The 14,754-nt window shown below is 36.0% G+C and overlaps 1 protein-coding gene across 1 annotated transcript; it reads right to left on the bottom strand.

Annotated features, from left to right (window-relative positions):
- Nucleotides 1-9,885: 9,885 nt before the first annotated feature.
- On the bottom strand, nt 9,886-13,767 carry LOC121257813 (protein indeterminate-domain 5, chloroplastic-like). Its single transcript, XM_041159058.1, has 3 exons — nt 13,374-13,767; nt 12,631-13,030; nt 9,886-11,315 (listed from the first exon to the last, which is right to left on the bottom strand). Exons 1-3 carry the CDS (start codon nt 13,579-13,581, stop codon nt 10,112-10,114), a joined length of 1,812 nt encoding a protein of 603 aa, XP_041014992.1. The 5' UTR covers nt 13,582-13,767; the 3' UTR covers nt 9,886-10,111.
- Between the last annotated feature and the right edge of the window lie 987 nt (nt 13,768-14,754).

Here is a 14,754-nt window from a genome sequence, read left to right as displayed (position 1 = left end):
CTGTTTGCACTTTGTTTCCATCAAGAAAACAACAGATGGGAACTTTTTTTGCACCATTTGATGCAAGTCATGAACTGTCTTGGGGTTCTTAAGCCCCCGACAGTTCCAATTGATGCCACTCATTTAGCTTGGTGGGGCTGTTCAACTGCCTCCACCATGTCTGCATTGTACGAATTCTTATTGTCTCTTCCATCAATTTTAATCTTCTTACCCTTGTTTTAAGCATCACAAGCTGGAAAGGGACTTGTAACTCTCTTGTTTTTATTGGGTAGACCTGTGGTACCCCTCCCCAGTCCCACAGAGAAGCTATCAAAGCATAAGTTCCTTGCTCTTCTTTTCCAGGAGGCACTTTCCATGGACTGTTTCAAAGCTTGGACTTGATCAGAGATGAATTGGTCAAGGGAGTTTATCTACAACACTAGGTCATTTGAATCCTCAGTGCCCTTTGATGTTCTGTTGCCATTTCTGGTGTGGTGTATGGGCTATTTAGCTTCAGTATCTTCCTTTTTTGGATCAGTAGCCTCCACTCCTAGCATGTCACAGGGTCCCTCTGAAGGGTGTAGAGAGACAGCTACTTTCTTGTTCTACTTTCCTTCACATTCCTTCCGGGTAATTGTTTTGACTTTGTAAAGTCCTTTAATACTGTAGGTTGTCTAGAGCAGCAACTTTAGCCTTGAGATCAAAAGAGTCCTTTGCAGGCGCCTGACACCCCTCCCTAACTTCTGTTTTGCCATTTTGGACTTCATCATTGTCCTCCCCTCCCTTCCTCCATGGCTGGGAGTGAGCATGACCATCTTGAGTAGCCCTTTCTCCATATTTTTTATATTGCAAATCACTTTCCCTAGCTGCAGGAGCTCTCAACCATACCCCATATTGTTGCTTTCCACCCTCACTCGAGTCATTAGAGTAGGTATTCTGAGTATGTTTGATGATACCACACTTAAAGCACATTGTTGGCAATCTCTCATATTTGAAATGAATCCATGACTTCTTCCCATCCATAGTTAGAAAAGTACATCTTAGAAGGGCTTTACTAATATCAACTTCGACCCTTATTCTCAAGAATCTCCCCCAACTGACTCCTCTTTCATCTACATGGGCCTTTAATACCTTCCCCACATTACTTCTTAGCTGGAAACCAATCTCTTGGTTCATACAGTTGAAAGGCAAGTCATAAGCTTGGAGCCAAAACTCCTCCTTGTTGAAAGCCATCTCGTTGATGGACATAGAGCCATCGAAAGGTTGGAGGCACAGGAGCCAACAATCAAAAGACCATGGCCTACCCTTTACCACCCTTAACATGTCTTGTTCATTGTTGAACTCAACGAGGAACTTGTTGAGCCTAACTTCAGAGAATTGGATCTAGCTCTCACACCTCCAAACTTTGGTCATAGTGCTCTTTAAGGCTTCCTTGTTAACACTTTTGTCTGCCACAATTATCACCAACAAATACAAGGGACTTGGATTCCCATTTTTTGCCATAGAGGAAGGTGGTAAAACCACTCCTTCCTTCTCCGTCTTAGTGAGACTCAGCCTTTCCCATTGCCTAGATAGTTATTCCTCCATGTTCACCACTTCAGACTAGTAAACCAGTCCAAGGGACTTACTCTATTCTAGAGAGAAACTTCACAAAGGAGGACCACATATTGTAATGTGTTTTATTGTATACATGGTCGGCGGTCCAAAGTAATTAGGTATACTTGCTGAGGATTCAGGTTTGAATAAAAAATTCATTGAGACAGAACTTTTAAGCAAGGATTTCCTATATTAAGATCTTGTGAGAACACCACTGAGACCATCCTTAAAGCTCTCTAGCATAAATGGGCTTACCAATGGATTTTCATGGCTAAGAGCATCCACATTGATCTATGCATATGTATATGAAAGTCATATTTGCATTATATGACCCTAAAATCCTCTACATTGGCTTATGCATATCTAAATATTTAGCTAGCTATAAACAATACTTATCTAAATTTGGATAACTATTATTCACTCCACAAAACATATTTTAATCATTATTTCTCTCTCCTCCCACTCTCTCTCTCTCACAATCCTTTCTTTTTCTCTATTTTTGAACAACACAACAAACCTTCACATGCACATTCATTTTATTATTATAATATATTATATATATTATATTTTTTTTTTCATTTTATTATATTTTTAATATAATATATAAAAAAATTATATTTTTTATTATTGCATTTGTATTATTAATATCAAATGTATATACTGGATGTTAATTTCAAAAAATATATAAAAAGCAAAAAGTTAATAATAATAAAATAATATTTTATTATTATTTTGTGTCAAATATGCATAAGTTAATGTGAAAATTTTGCTTGAATGGCAAAGTGGTTATGCAAAAGAGGTGATTTTGCATATGCATATGCATAGACCAATGTTAATGCTCCAATACAAGACTCTCTATAATCGTTGTTAAAATCTGTATCAGTGAATTTTTTTACTCTTTTTTTTTGTATAATTACTATATACATTAGTAAACTATACAATACATAAATTACTATACTATAAAAATTATACGTTAGATTACTATCATATATATTATATTATCTATACTATAATATATATACTATAGTATACTATACTCATAGTATAATATATATATTATAATATACTATACTTATACACTATGTACTAGTATATATACTATACTAGTCTAGTGTTGTTAATATATTAATAAAGTATAATTAACAACTAATATTGTATACTAATATATTATAAGCTAATAATATATATATATATATTATACTAATATTTTGTAAGGATTTGTGCTCTCGAGTAGTAAATCGAGATATGTTACGGAAGATGAAATAAGACATTGATACCATACTATGTAAATTCGAGCAGATCATTTCACTATCATTTTTTGATGTAATGTTCTATTTAGCAATACATTTACCTTGTAAGGTACTGTTAGGTAGCCCGGTGTAGCTCCGTTGAATATATCCAGTTGAAAGATATTTGGGTAGATTGAAACACACTGTTGGGAATAAAGCCCTAGCTGAGGGTTCAACAGCAGATGCTTATATACACAATGAATGGTTGACATTTTGCTATCTATATCTTCGTGGTGTTGAGATATGATTTAATCGTGAAGAGCAGAATGCTGATCTTGCTGCTCCTGCCCTTTGTGAGCTATCAGTGTTTTTCTAGAATGTACGACCCTTGGGGTGCACAAACGGGATATGACTTAATTGGTGGAGAGTTAGGAAAAGCTTAGTGGTACATGTTAAATAATTGTCGGGAGATTGATGATTACCTTAGGTATGTCGCTGCATACTTACAATAATTCTAATTAAAAATTTTTAACTATAATGAATGTGTTCAAATATTCTACTCTTTTGTACTTCTATACAGTGAACACATGGACAAACTTAGGACAAAAGGTGTAGAGAATATAGAGGTGAGACACAAAGAAAAATTTTCCGGATGGTTTAAACACTGCGTATGCAATTAAATGTCCCATGACACAAAATCTTTTTGAACCATTGTAATTCTTGGTAACTTTTTATAATTTTGTTACTATTTCAATTGTTAGATTTTGGAAGAATTTGCTCATGATTCCACATCAGTTTCTTTTGAATTACATGCATTGGCCCATGGTCCTTCACACTGAGCACTTCGATACACTGCATGTACGATGTGAGGTTATAGATTCCATACTATGGACCGTGAACGTAATCGAAAGACGCAAAATTGTGGTGTGTTGGTCAAGAGAAGTCATGGAATAGATGATATTGACTACTATGGTGTCATACGTGACATTATCGGATTAAAATACCTAGGTGGGAATGTGACATATGTTTTTAAATGTGATTGGTGGGATCTAGGTGGTGGTTAGGTTTCGATACATAGGGATAGTCACTTTATGAGTGTCAATACTGCATGTAAATGGTACGAAGATGATCCATTCCTATTGGCTTGTCAAGCTACCCAAGTCTATTACTTGGTTGATCCAATGAAAGGGGCCGATGAAGATAGTGGAGAGATAACTTGGCGAGTCATACAGAAACTTATTCCTTGGAATCTCTATGATGCAGGAATCATAGCGGATCACGATCATAGTGGAGATGAAGATGACACTCTAATTATAGAGGCCTACCCTGAAGATGGGGGTATCAATTTATTTTTGACCTTGGTGCACTTGAACTAATTCACTTATATAGAGATGACGTCCCACCCATACATCTTGACCCATCAGTATTAAATGATCACTCAGTTGAAGTAAGTGAGGAAGAAGAAGAAGAGTCTGAAGAAGAAGAAGAAGAGTCCGAAGAGGAAGTCGATGAAGAAGACGAAGAAGAAGATGATGATGACGAAGATGTTATTGAAGTTGATTCTGAAACAAGCATGAAAAATACATCTAGAGAAGAAGAATAAAAGTATTAAATATTTTATTTATATAGGTGACAGTACAATACATTTTTTTTATAAGTTATTCTATACTAATTTTTTTTTTTTAAATATTAATCATTTTCAAGAATGCCATTAAAACGACAACGAAGAAATATGCTTTCTCCCCCAAGTCCTGAACTCGTTCACAACTCCCCAACTGAGGACTTCGCTCCTGAACAAGTTGATACACTAGAGACAGACAGTCAGTCGACACCTACCAGTAAGGAAATTTTGTTGATAATTAATTATATTTCAATACTTTGGGGACTGTATTTAATAATTTTAAAAATATTAGTTGATACCTTGTCATGTCGCGAACATTGCTTAAAAAATGGCCTTGCTCTCGGAAAAAATAGAAGGCACCGAAAAATCAAGATCAACAATATAACTGATAACTTCACTAGGGGTGTGGCTGATAGTGCAACATCGCTTTCCTCCTATTTCAGCACACTAGTTCGAACGTATGCCACATTTTATGAGTGATCATGTACAGATGTTCCGAATGAGGTTAATGATCACATTCAGAGTCATGTACTAGTGAGTTTATATACAATAGTAAATTTTTTAGAGATGTTTTGATTTCATATTTTTGACATAATTCATTTCTTAGGATGAATTCGATCTCAATTTTGACTATAGCGAGGATGTGCGAACTGTGAATGAGTTGATGGCTATATTATTTCGGCATCACAATGGACGATGTCATGACCACTTCAATAAATTCAAGACGTTGAAAGAGACTATTCAATCCCCTTTTCAGAAAATGAAGTTAGACGATTGGAGGAAGTGTTATGATATTTTCACAAGTCCAGATTATCAGGTATTCTAGATTTATCCCCTATAACTTATATATTAATATATTATTTCCATATATTATAGTTAACATTTTTTATTAATCTTGTAGCACTTAAGTTCTATCAATGTATAGAATAGAATGGCTTCGATAATCTACCATCACACTGGTTCAAGGTCATTCCAACGTCTTGTCGATAAAATGGTAATTAATAACTTCTTAAAACTCACTCATTTTTATTATGTTCTTTTATTTAAGTACTAACATTATTTTTTAAAATTATTAATATGACTTTGTTAGAAATGTGATGATCCTGAAAATTTCTCCTTCATTCATGTTTACGCTGCTACTCACATTGATGAGCACAATGAGTGGATTAATCCTGTCGCTAAAGATAATTATGTAAGTGAGGTTATTTTTTGTGAATAAATTATGCAAAATGTGAATACATATTATGTTTCATTCTTCATTTCTTTTAATATGCTACTTATTGTGTGTTTTCTTTGTAATTGTAGCAGAAAAATGATTAAGATGCAGTCAGGCTCTAAGGAATCCTCTCCTAGTAACGTGGACGTATTCATGCAAGTGCTCGGGAGCAAGTCTAGTTTGATAAGAGGTTTGAGAGGTTATTTCAAGTGTGTCGGTTCATCCTCCATGATGTGAGGGTTGAACAGCAAACCGTCAAAAATTATTTTCTGTAACACCTTTCAGGTGATGGTCTCAAACCATCATGTATTTATAACGATTTGTTTATTTTTTGTGATGGTTTCATCTGTCACAAAAGCCAAAATCTATTGTAGTGAGGTAAGCGTATTGACTATTTCAATGAGAAGTTGAATGATACATGACAAAGGCATTACTCTACCTATGAAAAGATGTTCTATGCTTTTCGACAAAACTCGTATTGCTCGAGTCATTATCTTTGACCCAAGGAGTTTGTTCTTTATTCTAATCACGATGCTTGAAGTTTCTGATCAATAGGCAACATAAGTCGGCCTGATTGTAGCCATGCAAAACGGGTGGAGAGTTTACAAGCTTTATTCATTTACCATTCAAACATATCTAAAAAATTCAGAACAAGGCTGCAAATGTTCCAAGTTAAAGACATTCCTTGCTTTGGTAAAATTATAGTTGAATGTTCCAAAGGTACGTCTTGTCATCTATTTTGTGACATTACAGTATGGATATTTGATTAAATGCACCCAATTATTATGCATTCCTTAATGTTCTTTGAAAAGTATAGGACTTGACTAGTGCGTAGGGAGAAAAGGGTGTAGTGGAGGGGCGTGGATTGACCCATTCCTAGCCCCCCACACCTGGGCTGGGCTTAAGTCCAATCCTCTCTCTCTCTATATATATATATAAAAGTTTGTTACAAAAATGACGTCATTTTGATGACGATTTTTTTTTAAAAAGCAATGACGTTTTTTGGGCGGGAGCTTAATTTAATCCCAGCCCCGCTCTCTTTCCTCAAATTCATCTCTACTCTTAGCCTCTCTCGACAACTCAACAACCGACTCTCAATCTCTCCCTCGTTGCGACACTGTCCTTTGCTTCTAAGGTCAAAGAAATTCATCTCTCAACTCTCTCTCTCTCTCTCTCTCTCTCTCTCTTTCCTTTTTTTTAATGTTTATTACTTTGAAAATAATTTTTGTAGATTTTTTGTGGATTTGTGATTTTTTTTTTGTTTTATACAACTGTGTAGTCGTGGGTGGGCAATGGACGGGGGGCTACGGACCAAGGGTTTGCCCCTGCCCCCGCCCCCGTATGGGCGAGTAGCACCACTAACTAATGCCACATAGGATTGAATTGCTAGACGTGGACATCATAAATTTAAAGGAGGCAAGATTGTGATACATTGTACTAAAGTATTGAGTGTAGGTAGTGAACAAAAATTCATATTACTTGGGAGAGAGATTTTGCTCCTTATAATGATTCCAACAAGGTTCTAATTGTATTATTGGTAGATCCTTTTGGAGTTTAGGCTTAGATGTGGCTTGGATTTCCTTTCAAACATTACATATATATGGCATTTTGACAACATTAGATGCATCTTATTGATCTGATCTATATCATGATGATTATTTTGATTCAAACTTGAGAATGAGTCGCTTTCAACAAGTGAAGCCCTAATATGGGTGTGAGATATGGATAATTATTTTAAGTGGTATTTTCGAATTTTTATCTTTTTTGTTTTATCTCTAAATATTTTACTTCATAATTTTACGGTATTTGGCTTGTGTTTGAAGTATTTTGTTTGGTATTTTAGTGTATATATATATATATATATATATACACACACACACACACGTGCACACGTACCTCTTTTCTTTATCTCCATGCACGTTTAATCAAAGACATGATTGCTGTAATTTTCCCTTATACTTACAGACCACTCCAAACTTAACCCATATAAACGCTAGTTATGTATATATATCTTTTCAATATAAGTTTGAGGTTGTTATAATTTAACTGTTTTATGGAAAAGATTTGCATTCAATCTTAATTTTTTTTTTCAAGGTCTTTTCATGTTTTCAACCAATCATTTAGATTTCAATGAAAGGTGAAAAATAGAAAAAACAAAACTTATTTATAATAAATTGAAACAAAAACTAAACTAAAACCCTATATATATTCAAGCAAATTTTTAATTCTACCTAAATATATATATATATGTCCAATTTTACAAATTATCCCAATATAAAAGATAATTCAAAATATTATTCAGTTAATTTTCTCTCAACCAAACATTGCCTTTAACCTTTTGTTTTATTGCAATAAGAATCTTCTTCTATTCTGTGTTATGATCAATCTCTACTCTCTAGGGAAACCTTCCATGTAATACTGAAGGGTGAGTCATGTATTTCCTTATACTGAAGGTTGAGTCATGTATTTCACTTATACGAGCTAGCATGTAATTTTCCTGTATATAGGCACGATATATAGGCACCCTGCAGGTCCAGAAAACTTTCCCCTGCATTGATTCCGTTTTATTTTTGCATAATTAATTATATATTTACTAGAGTTTTAATTATATATGGTTGTGTATATATATATATGCTGAGTGCAAAAAACAATATTATGTGTATAGAGAAGGCAATCGGGTTGCTCACAAACTTGCCCGGTTTGCTTGGAATGTTGAGGATATCTCAACGTGGTGGCCGGAAATATTGTTTTCCAGACTAATTTATTTCTCAAGCCATTTGAATTGACAAATATCTGTAAAATTTATTTTATTAATGAAAAGTACGTTCTGTTACTATCAAAAACAAACAAAATTATATATGGTTACGTTGTAATAATAATTTAAGTATTTAGGATTTCTTTTTCACGAACGGATCATCTTTATTTTATTTATTTCGAGATTAAAATAATACTTGATTGTGTTTTTTTTTTTTTCTCTACTCTTCTTATTGTACTGTGGATTTCTTTGAGGTAATTTTCTGAAGTTATACGATATCGGTGTAAGAGATTTCATTAATTCTTATCAAGTCTGCTGCATTTTTAGTGTCAGATATTATTATATAAAACTTATATATATAGCCATTGGCCATTAGACTTATACCACTATCCAAAAACTAGTTTTCATAAATACAATATATATATATATATATATGTAGGTGTGCTACGAAAACTCATGGTTATTCTTAACTCGCTATATATGGGGAACCCAGGATATGATCTAGAGCATCACGAGACTATATATGTAAATCTGGGAGAACATGCCCGCAGAAGTACGTACGCGTAAACCACGTGCAGTTGCCACTGATCAGGAAGTACAACGGCCCGCACCTACGTACATTAAAACATTCTACAACTGTATTTTCAAGTATTCATGCTTGTTTTATATGCTTTAATTGTTCCAGTACATGATGCAGGCATTGTACATTTTTTCATGAATTACCCAAAAACGAAAACATTTTATATATATTTGTTCGTTTACACAGAAAAATACATGAAACTGAGGAGTATAAAGTACCAGCCTACAACTAAACACTTCCTTCTCATACATCACACTACAAGAAAAACGGACTTTTGTGATCAATTTATTACAACTAAAAGACTATTCGCAATCAATTTTAGTTACAAATAGTCATTTCGCTGGAATTAACTGGTCACAAAAGTCCGTTTTTCTTGTAGTGCCATGAGCAGGGGAATATTTCCTTTCTAGTTAATTAGGAAGAAAAAAATTGAAAACAAAGCTCAAAACCTTGCCTCGTTTGTTTGTTTTCACTGATGAAATGAGATGATATAAGATGAGTTGAGATTAAAGTTAAAAGTTAAATAAAATATTGTTAGAATATATTTTTTTAATATTATTTTTATTTTAAAATTTTAAAAAATTAAATTATTTATTTTATTTTATGTGAGAATTTAAGAAAATTATAATAATTAGATTATATTAGATGAATTAAAAGGAATTGTGAAAAAAAACGAGGTGGTATTATGATAATTCTAATTCTGGTGAACCTAATATTTATTTGGGAATAATATTGTGTCTATCTGGGGTTAGTGTATCTGGCCTAAACGCAATATGACAAGTACATTATGGCCGAGCATATATGGTAGAGATTAATTTGTAGGCATCCTATGTCTAGAACTCGTGACTCTGCCAGCGTATAAAACGTAAGAGAAATGATAGATAAAATGAAAATAAGTACAACAAGACAAGAATAGAAACAAAAGTACTACTGCAAGTCACGACTGCCCCCCATGCAAAACAGTGCGTCAGAGAAATAGAAAAGATCGTAAAGAATCCAAAGATGATAAACCTAATTTAATAAGCTGAAAATATATCCAACTTGCTTGAGCCTTATGATCAATTTAATTCGTCGCTAGTTTTTTACACGTACCTCAGTACTTTTTCTTTGAGCAGCAGCTATTCTTTTGGATCGGTCACGGATAGCCCCCTCCACCTCCAAAAGATTGGCTTGAGGGCGCAGTATTCCTGTCCGAGTACGAGGAGCTCGGATCCATGCCATGTTGTTGCTGGTGCTGTATTTGCTGTTCTCTCTGCGAAATCCCGCTCATGCTTCTCACTATCTGTCCGACCCCAAGAAAGTCTCTGGTTAAACTATCAGACGCTCCAACGCTCCTTGTGGGATTTTGATGTAGATTCTGACGTTCGTCCATGTTTTCTAAATTGCTCATGTTTGCATGGTATCCATCAAATCTAGGGAGCCCTCCTGACCCACTTCCGAAAATGGAATTTCCAGTAGCATTAAAGGAATTCATTAGGTCTTGGACATGGTTCCCATTTCCGCCAAACATACTGTTTAAGCTGCCGGGTACAAGCGGCGCCATATCAGATTTGGTGCTTCTTGAGGCAGAACTTCCGAACGTTCTTAGCGGTGAGGCACTATTCTTGCTTGATGTTGAACCCATTTGAGCAGCCTTTTGGAGCAGTGAAGTTGCAGACATAGGCAGGTTGTCATTTTTGCTTCGAATCGATGAGCCATGGAGAAAAGCCGGGCCTGTCGTGATTTGATGATCAGCCGTTACGTTTCCCGAGAAGATACTCGACCCTTCATTACCCCTACAGGTACCAACATCATTGTCGAAATGATTGGGCATTAGCAAACCTGAAGATGAAAGATTGATGTTGTTAGTGTTCACAATATTGCTGCCGCTGCTAGCACTGCTGCTGGAGAGGAAGTTGAGGTTGAAGAGATTGTTCGCAGTTGGAGGGTTGGTACTTGTGCTGTTTTGAAAGTTAGAGAATTGCATTAGTCCATGCAAGGATTTGTTTGGTGAAAACCCTTGCTGAGATGGGTTCTCCGGCTCATAGTTTAGGGTCGATTCCTGCACGAAAAAAGCAGAAGAGTGCAAGGGTTGTGGTGATCTGAACGAGGAACCAATTCCCGTGGGAAGGATATGATGGAATTGACTTTGTCTGGCACCGTCAAATAATATTTCACTCGTTTGGCTATTCTGGTCTTGTATGGAGGAAAATTGAGAACCCACTTGAGATAAGCTTATTCCCATGTTGTTTCTTCCATATAAGTGACTGCCCATGGTAGTGCTCAAGCTGGGAGGGTGTCTTGAAGTTTCTCGAGCCAATGCATCACAAAATGCCCTGTGAGTTATAAAACTGTCCCGCCTGATACAATTATTGTTAAAAAAAAAAAAAAAGAATAAAAAACGGCCATTAGTCGTCCTTGCCAAGATGGTAAAAAGGACAATGCCGGAGGCCGACACAAGACTTTTAGTGGATGTCATGCCTACGGTTGCAATAATACTTAGCAAAGAAGGAAAAAGAAATACTGCAATTCAACTCTAGAAAACAAGGGAGATGAAAAAAGAAAGATAATATTCAGAATCTATAAAACGTACGATCATTTAAACAAAAAAATGCTAAGGAACTGTCTTACCAATTAACTAATTAATTCAACAATGGCGTAATTTTAAAGGCGACTGCAGAAAGATCATGATAATTTGCAATATTCTCAACGATACCAAAAATAAACTATAGGGAGAAGCTATTAGAAACCATGAGTAAGTAGGTAGAGAAGGATGTGAAGAACTAAGAAGGAAATTAAAAGAAACTTCCCAAGAGTTCGTAAGTACTGTAACATTTCAAGAACCTGTACTTCAATAAAAGCAACATAAGAACGTGTTTCAACTTTATGAACAAAACAATATGAAGAAACAATTTGAGAACTCCTGCTTCAGTTAATGTGAAATCCCATGATATATATGTTTTAATATCCAGGCTTAAATTGTGCTCAGGTCAACCGAAGTTTTCGCATTTTTTAACTAAGAAATTCAATAGAAGTACTCTCAACCCCATTCGACCGCGCGCCATTCTGTACTCGTGAGACGACAGCTGCTCTAAAACAGCGAACTCGGTGAAAAATGGCATCTGAGTATCAGTTCTGTGGAGAACTGATCACATCTAGCCAACCATAACAGAACAAAGCTGCTGGTAGCAACACCGTCACCCTCTACATGGAATAGGTAGCAACACGTGAATGGCCTAAAATATAAAATGCCTAACTGGCGGTACTTTCGAGGCATTTTTACACGGGAATAATTTTTTCTTTTTTGGAGTACGAAACATACGTCCGTGCCTGTTTCAGGGAGACCTCACGTCGGAACATGTTTTCTGCTATTTCCTTCTCCACCAAACCGATGCAAATACCGTAATAGTGCGTGTTTTTCTCTCGAGTTTGCGTGTGAGAAGAGAGATAGATAGGCAGATGATCGGACGAGGAAGAGAAGTGTAACCAAGACAGAACAGAAAGCATCGGAACTACTTTCTTTGATCAGCTGTCACTTGAGGAATCTAGCCCTAAAAAAAATACCAACCCAGCCGGATCCTCGCGTAATTATCTCTCCATCAGTACTACTAGGCGCGCATACGAGTGTGATAAATGAACAAGATTATGAAGAACGAGATAAATATTGATCATCACCTAGAGAAGAGGGTGCCGCAGTCACATCTGTATTCTCTAGTGCCACAGGTTTTGGAATGGGCCTTCCAATCAGACTGCACGGCATATCTCTTGGAGCACTTCTCGCACTTCCATTTCTTCTCGCCGTGCTTTCGAGAGTAGTGCTTTTTGATGCCAGTGAGGTCGCCGAGAGCCCTCAAAGGGTCGTGGTGGACGCATGTGGGCTCGGGGCACAGATAGACCTTTCTTTTTGGTAATTCTTTTGTAGTCTTCTGCTTTAGCTTCCAAGGCAGGTTGTGTCCTCTTCTGTGGAGCTGTAGGTTTTGCTCCCTTTGGAACCCTTTGTTGCATACCTCACATATGAATCTGTTTGTTGCCATTAGGGTCTTGGGAGATAGTGCGATTACCTCCGCATCTGGATCTGTCATGGAAAAAAAATTAATGCCAAACAATATTATACTATATATATTAGAAAATTCAGATATTAATAACCAGAGAAATCTCCGAAGAAGACGTCGATTAAAGAAGCACATTCATATATACCAAATTCTCGTAACTCAAATATTATAAACAGTGTCGAAATCTGTTTAATTTCCCGTAATGGATTTATCTTTTCAAGTAGCAAGAAAATCATAGAAAACTAATTGAACGAAGAAGGGTACTGAATCTTGTAGAATTGGCAAGAGATTAATTACTCATAATAGATATAGATCTTTGATAATAACATGAATAATAATAATAATAAAAAGGCCAAGTATACTTGCATGGTGTTCCTGGTTGGTTTCTCTTTTTCTTTGGAGCTGGAGGTATGGATGAATTCGGTGCGGAGGAAATCTGTTGCATCATCTGGTTCTGATCCTCTTCTCTAATTCCAACGACTGGCAGTACCGACGAAGACGAAGCAGCCATCTTCAAAGAAAAGCTCCCTTCTCCTCGCAAAAGCATCTGGATTGGAGAAACCAAAACCCACATGCAATTAGCTGAATCCTCCTTTGGGCAATCAAATTATCTCAAATCTGGAAGATGGGCGACTCCGAGCTCTTGCGCGGATTTGACAGAAACCTAAAGGCGAAAAATATATGAAAAGATCAAAGATAACTGACTAAAGCAAAGTCGAAGGCCAAAAAAAAAAAAAAAAAAAAAAAAAACAGTGGCCATTCGGTGCTTCTCCTCTACTATTTGTTTCTCTTGTTTTAATTGCATTTTTTTTCTTTACCAGGTGATGTTTTACTGATCAGGTACTTCTTCTCTGATTTGGTGTTATACCTACAAAGTAACACATACCTCGAATGTTTTCAATTTTTTTTTTTTCCTTTATTACTTCTTTGCTCTTTTTCAGTTTTCCAGATTTTGCTAAATTCTTTCCTACCATATATATATAAATTAAATGTACATAATGGAAATTAATTTTTGGCAGAGGGAGAAAAGAGTAATGGCAAACAACTTGGTGGACCCAATCACAAGCCACATAACGACATGGTATGGTGTGTGTGTGAGAGCAGCATGAACACCTCTCTCTCTCTCTCTCTCTCTCTCTCTCTCTTTCACATTTTGTGTCTTCTTACTCACTTCCAGACAAATTTTCCTTCATCACCCATCCCCTTCGGTCCTGACTGTAAAATTTCAAATAAAAGTGAAAAAAAAAAATCAAATTAAGCCATTTATTAAAAACAAAAACAAAGAAAAATAATCAAACCAACCGTAATATAGAGAAGGAAAGAATTACGGAGACAGACATGAACTTGATTTTGTGTAATGGAAAACACTGGGCCGAATTCAGCTTAAGCTAGAACATTACTGTTACATTCGGTAGTTTACCTTACAGGCTCCTCTCAGCTTGTCGTAGTTTACCTGCACGTTTGGTTCGGTTGCATGGAGCGGCCGGCGCTACGTACTCACAGCAGTCGTATCAGTGGCAGAGAGGGTAGTTTGGTCGTTTCGCGGAAAAAGTAGGATAAAATCACCATATAGAACATAGCTAGGGAAGACCTAATCCAACCACTACGGATAAACAATGTCGCTCAAATTTGGTCGCCACTGATATTCAGTATAAGCACACTGCTGTTATTTCCATGTGTCACAGCTGAATTTCAACCGCCGGATTTAATAGAAAATAAGTACAGTCAGTACGAGATTTTACGAAGT

The sequence above is a fragment of the Juglans microcarpa x Juglans regia genome, chromosome 3S (genome assembly GCF_004785595.1).
Source record: "Juglans microcarpa x Juglans regia isolate MS1-56 chromosome 3S, Jm3101_v1.0, whole genome shotgun sequence".
NCBI classification, from domain to species: domain Eukaryota; kingdom Viridiplantae; phylum Streptophyta; class Magnoliopsida; order Fagales; family Juglandaceae; genus Juglans; species Juglans microcarpa x Juglans regia.
The sequence above is the reverse complement of the archived record's forward strand: the minus strand, read 5'-3'. Positions and strand labels throughout refer to the sequence as shown.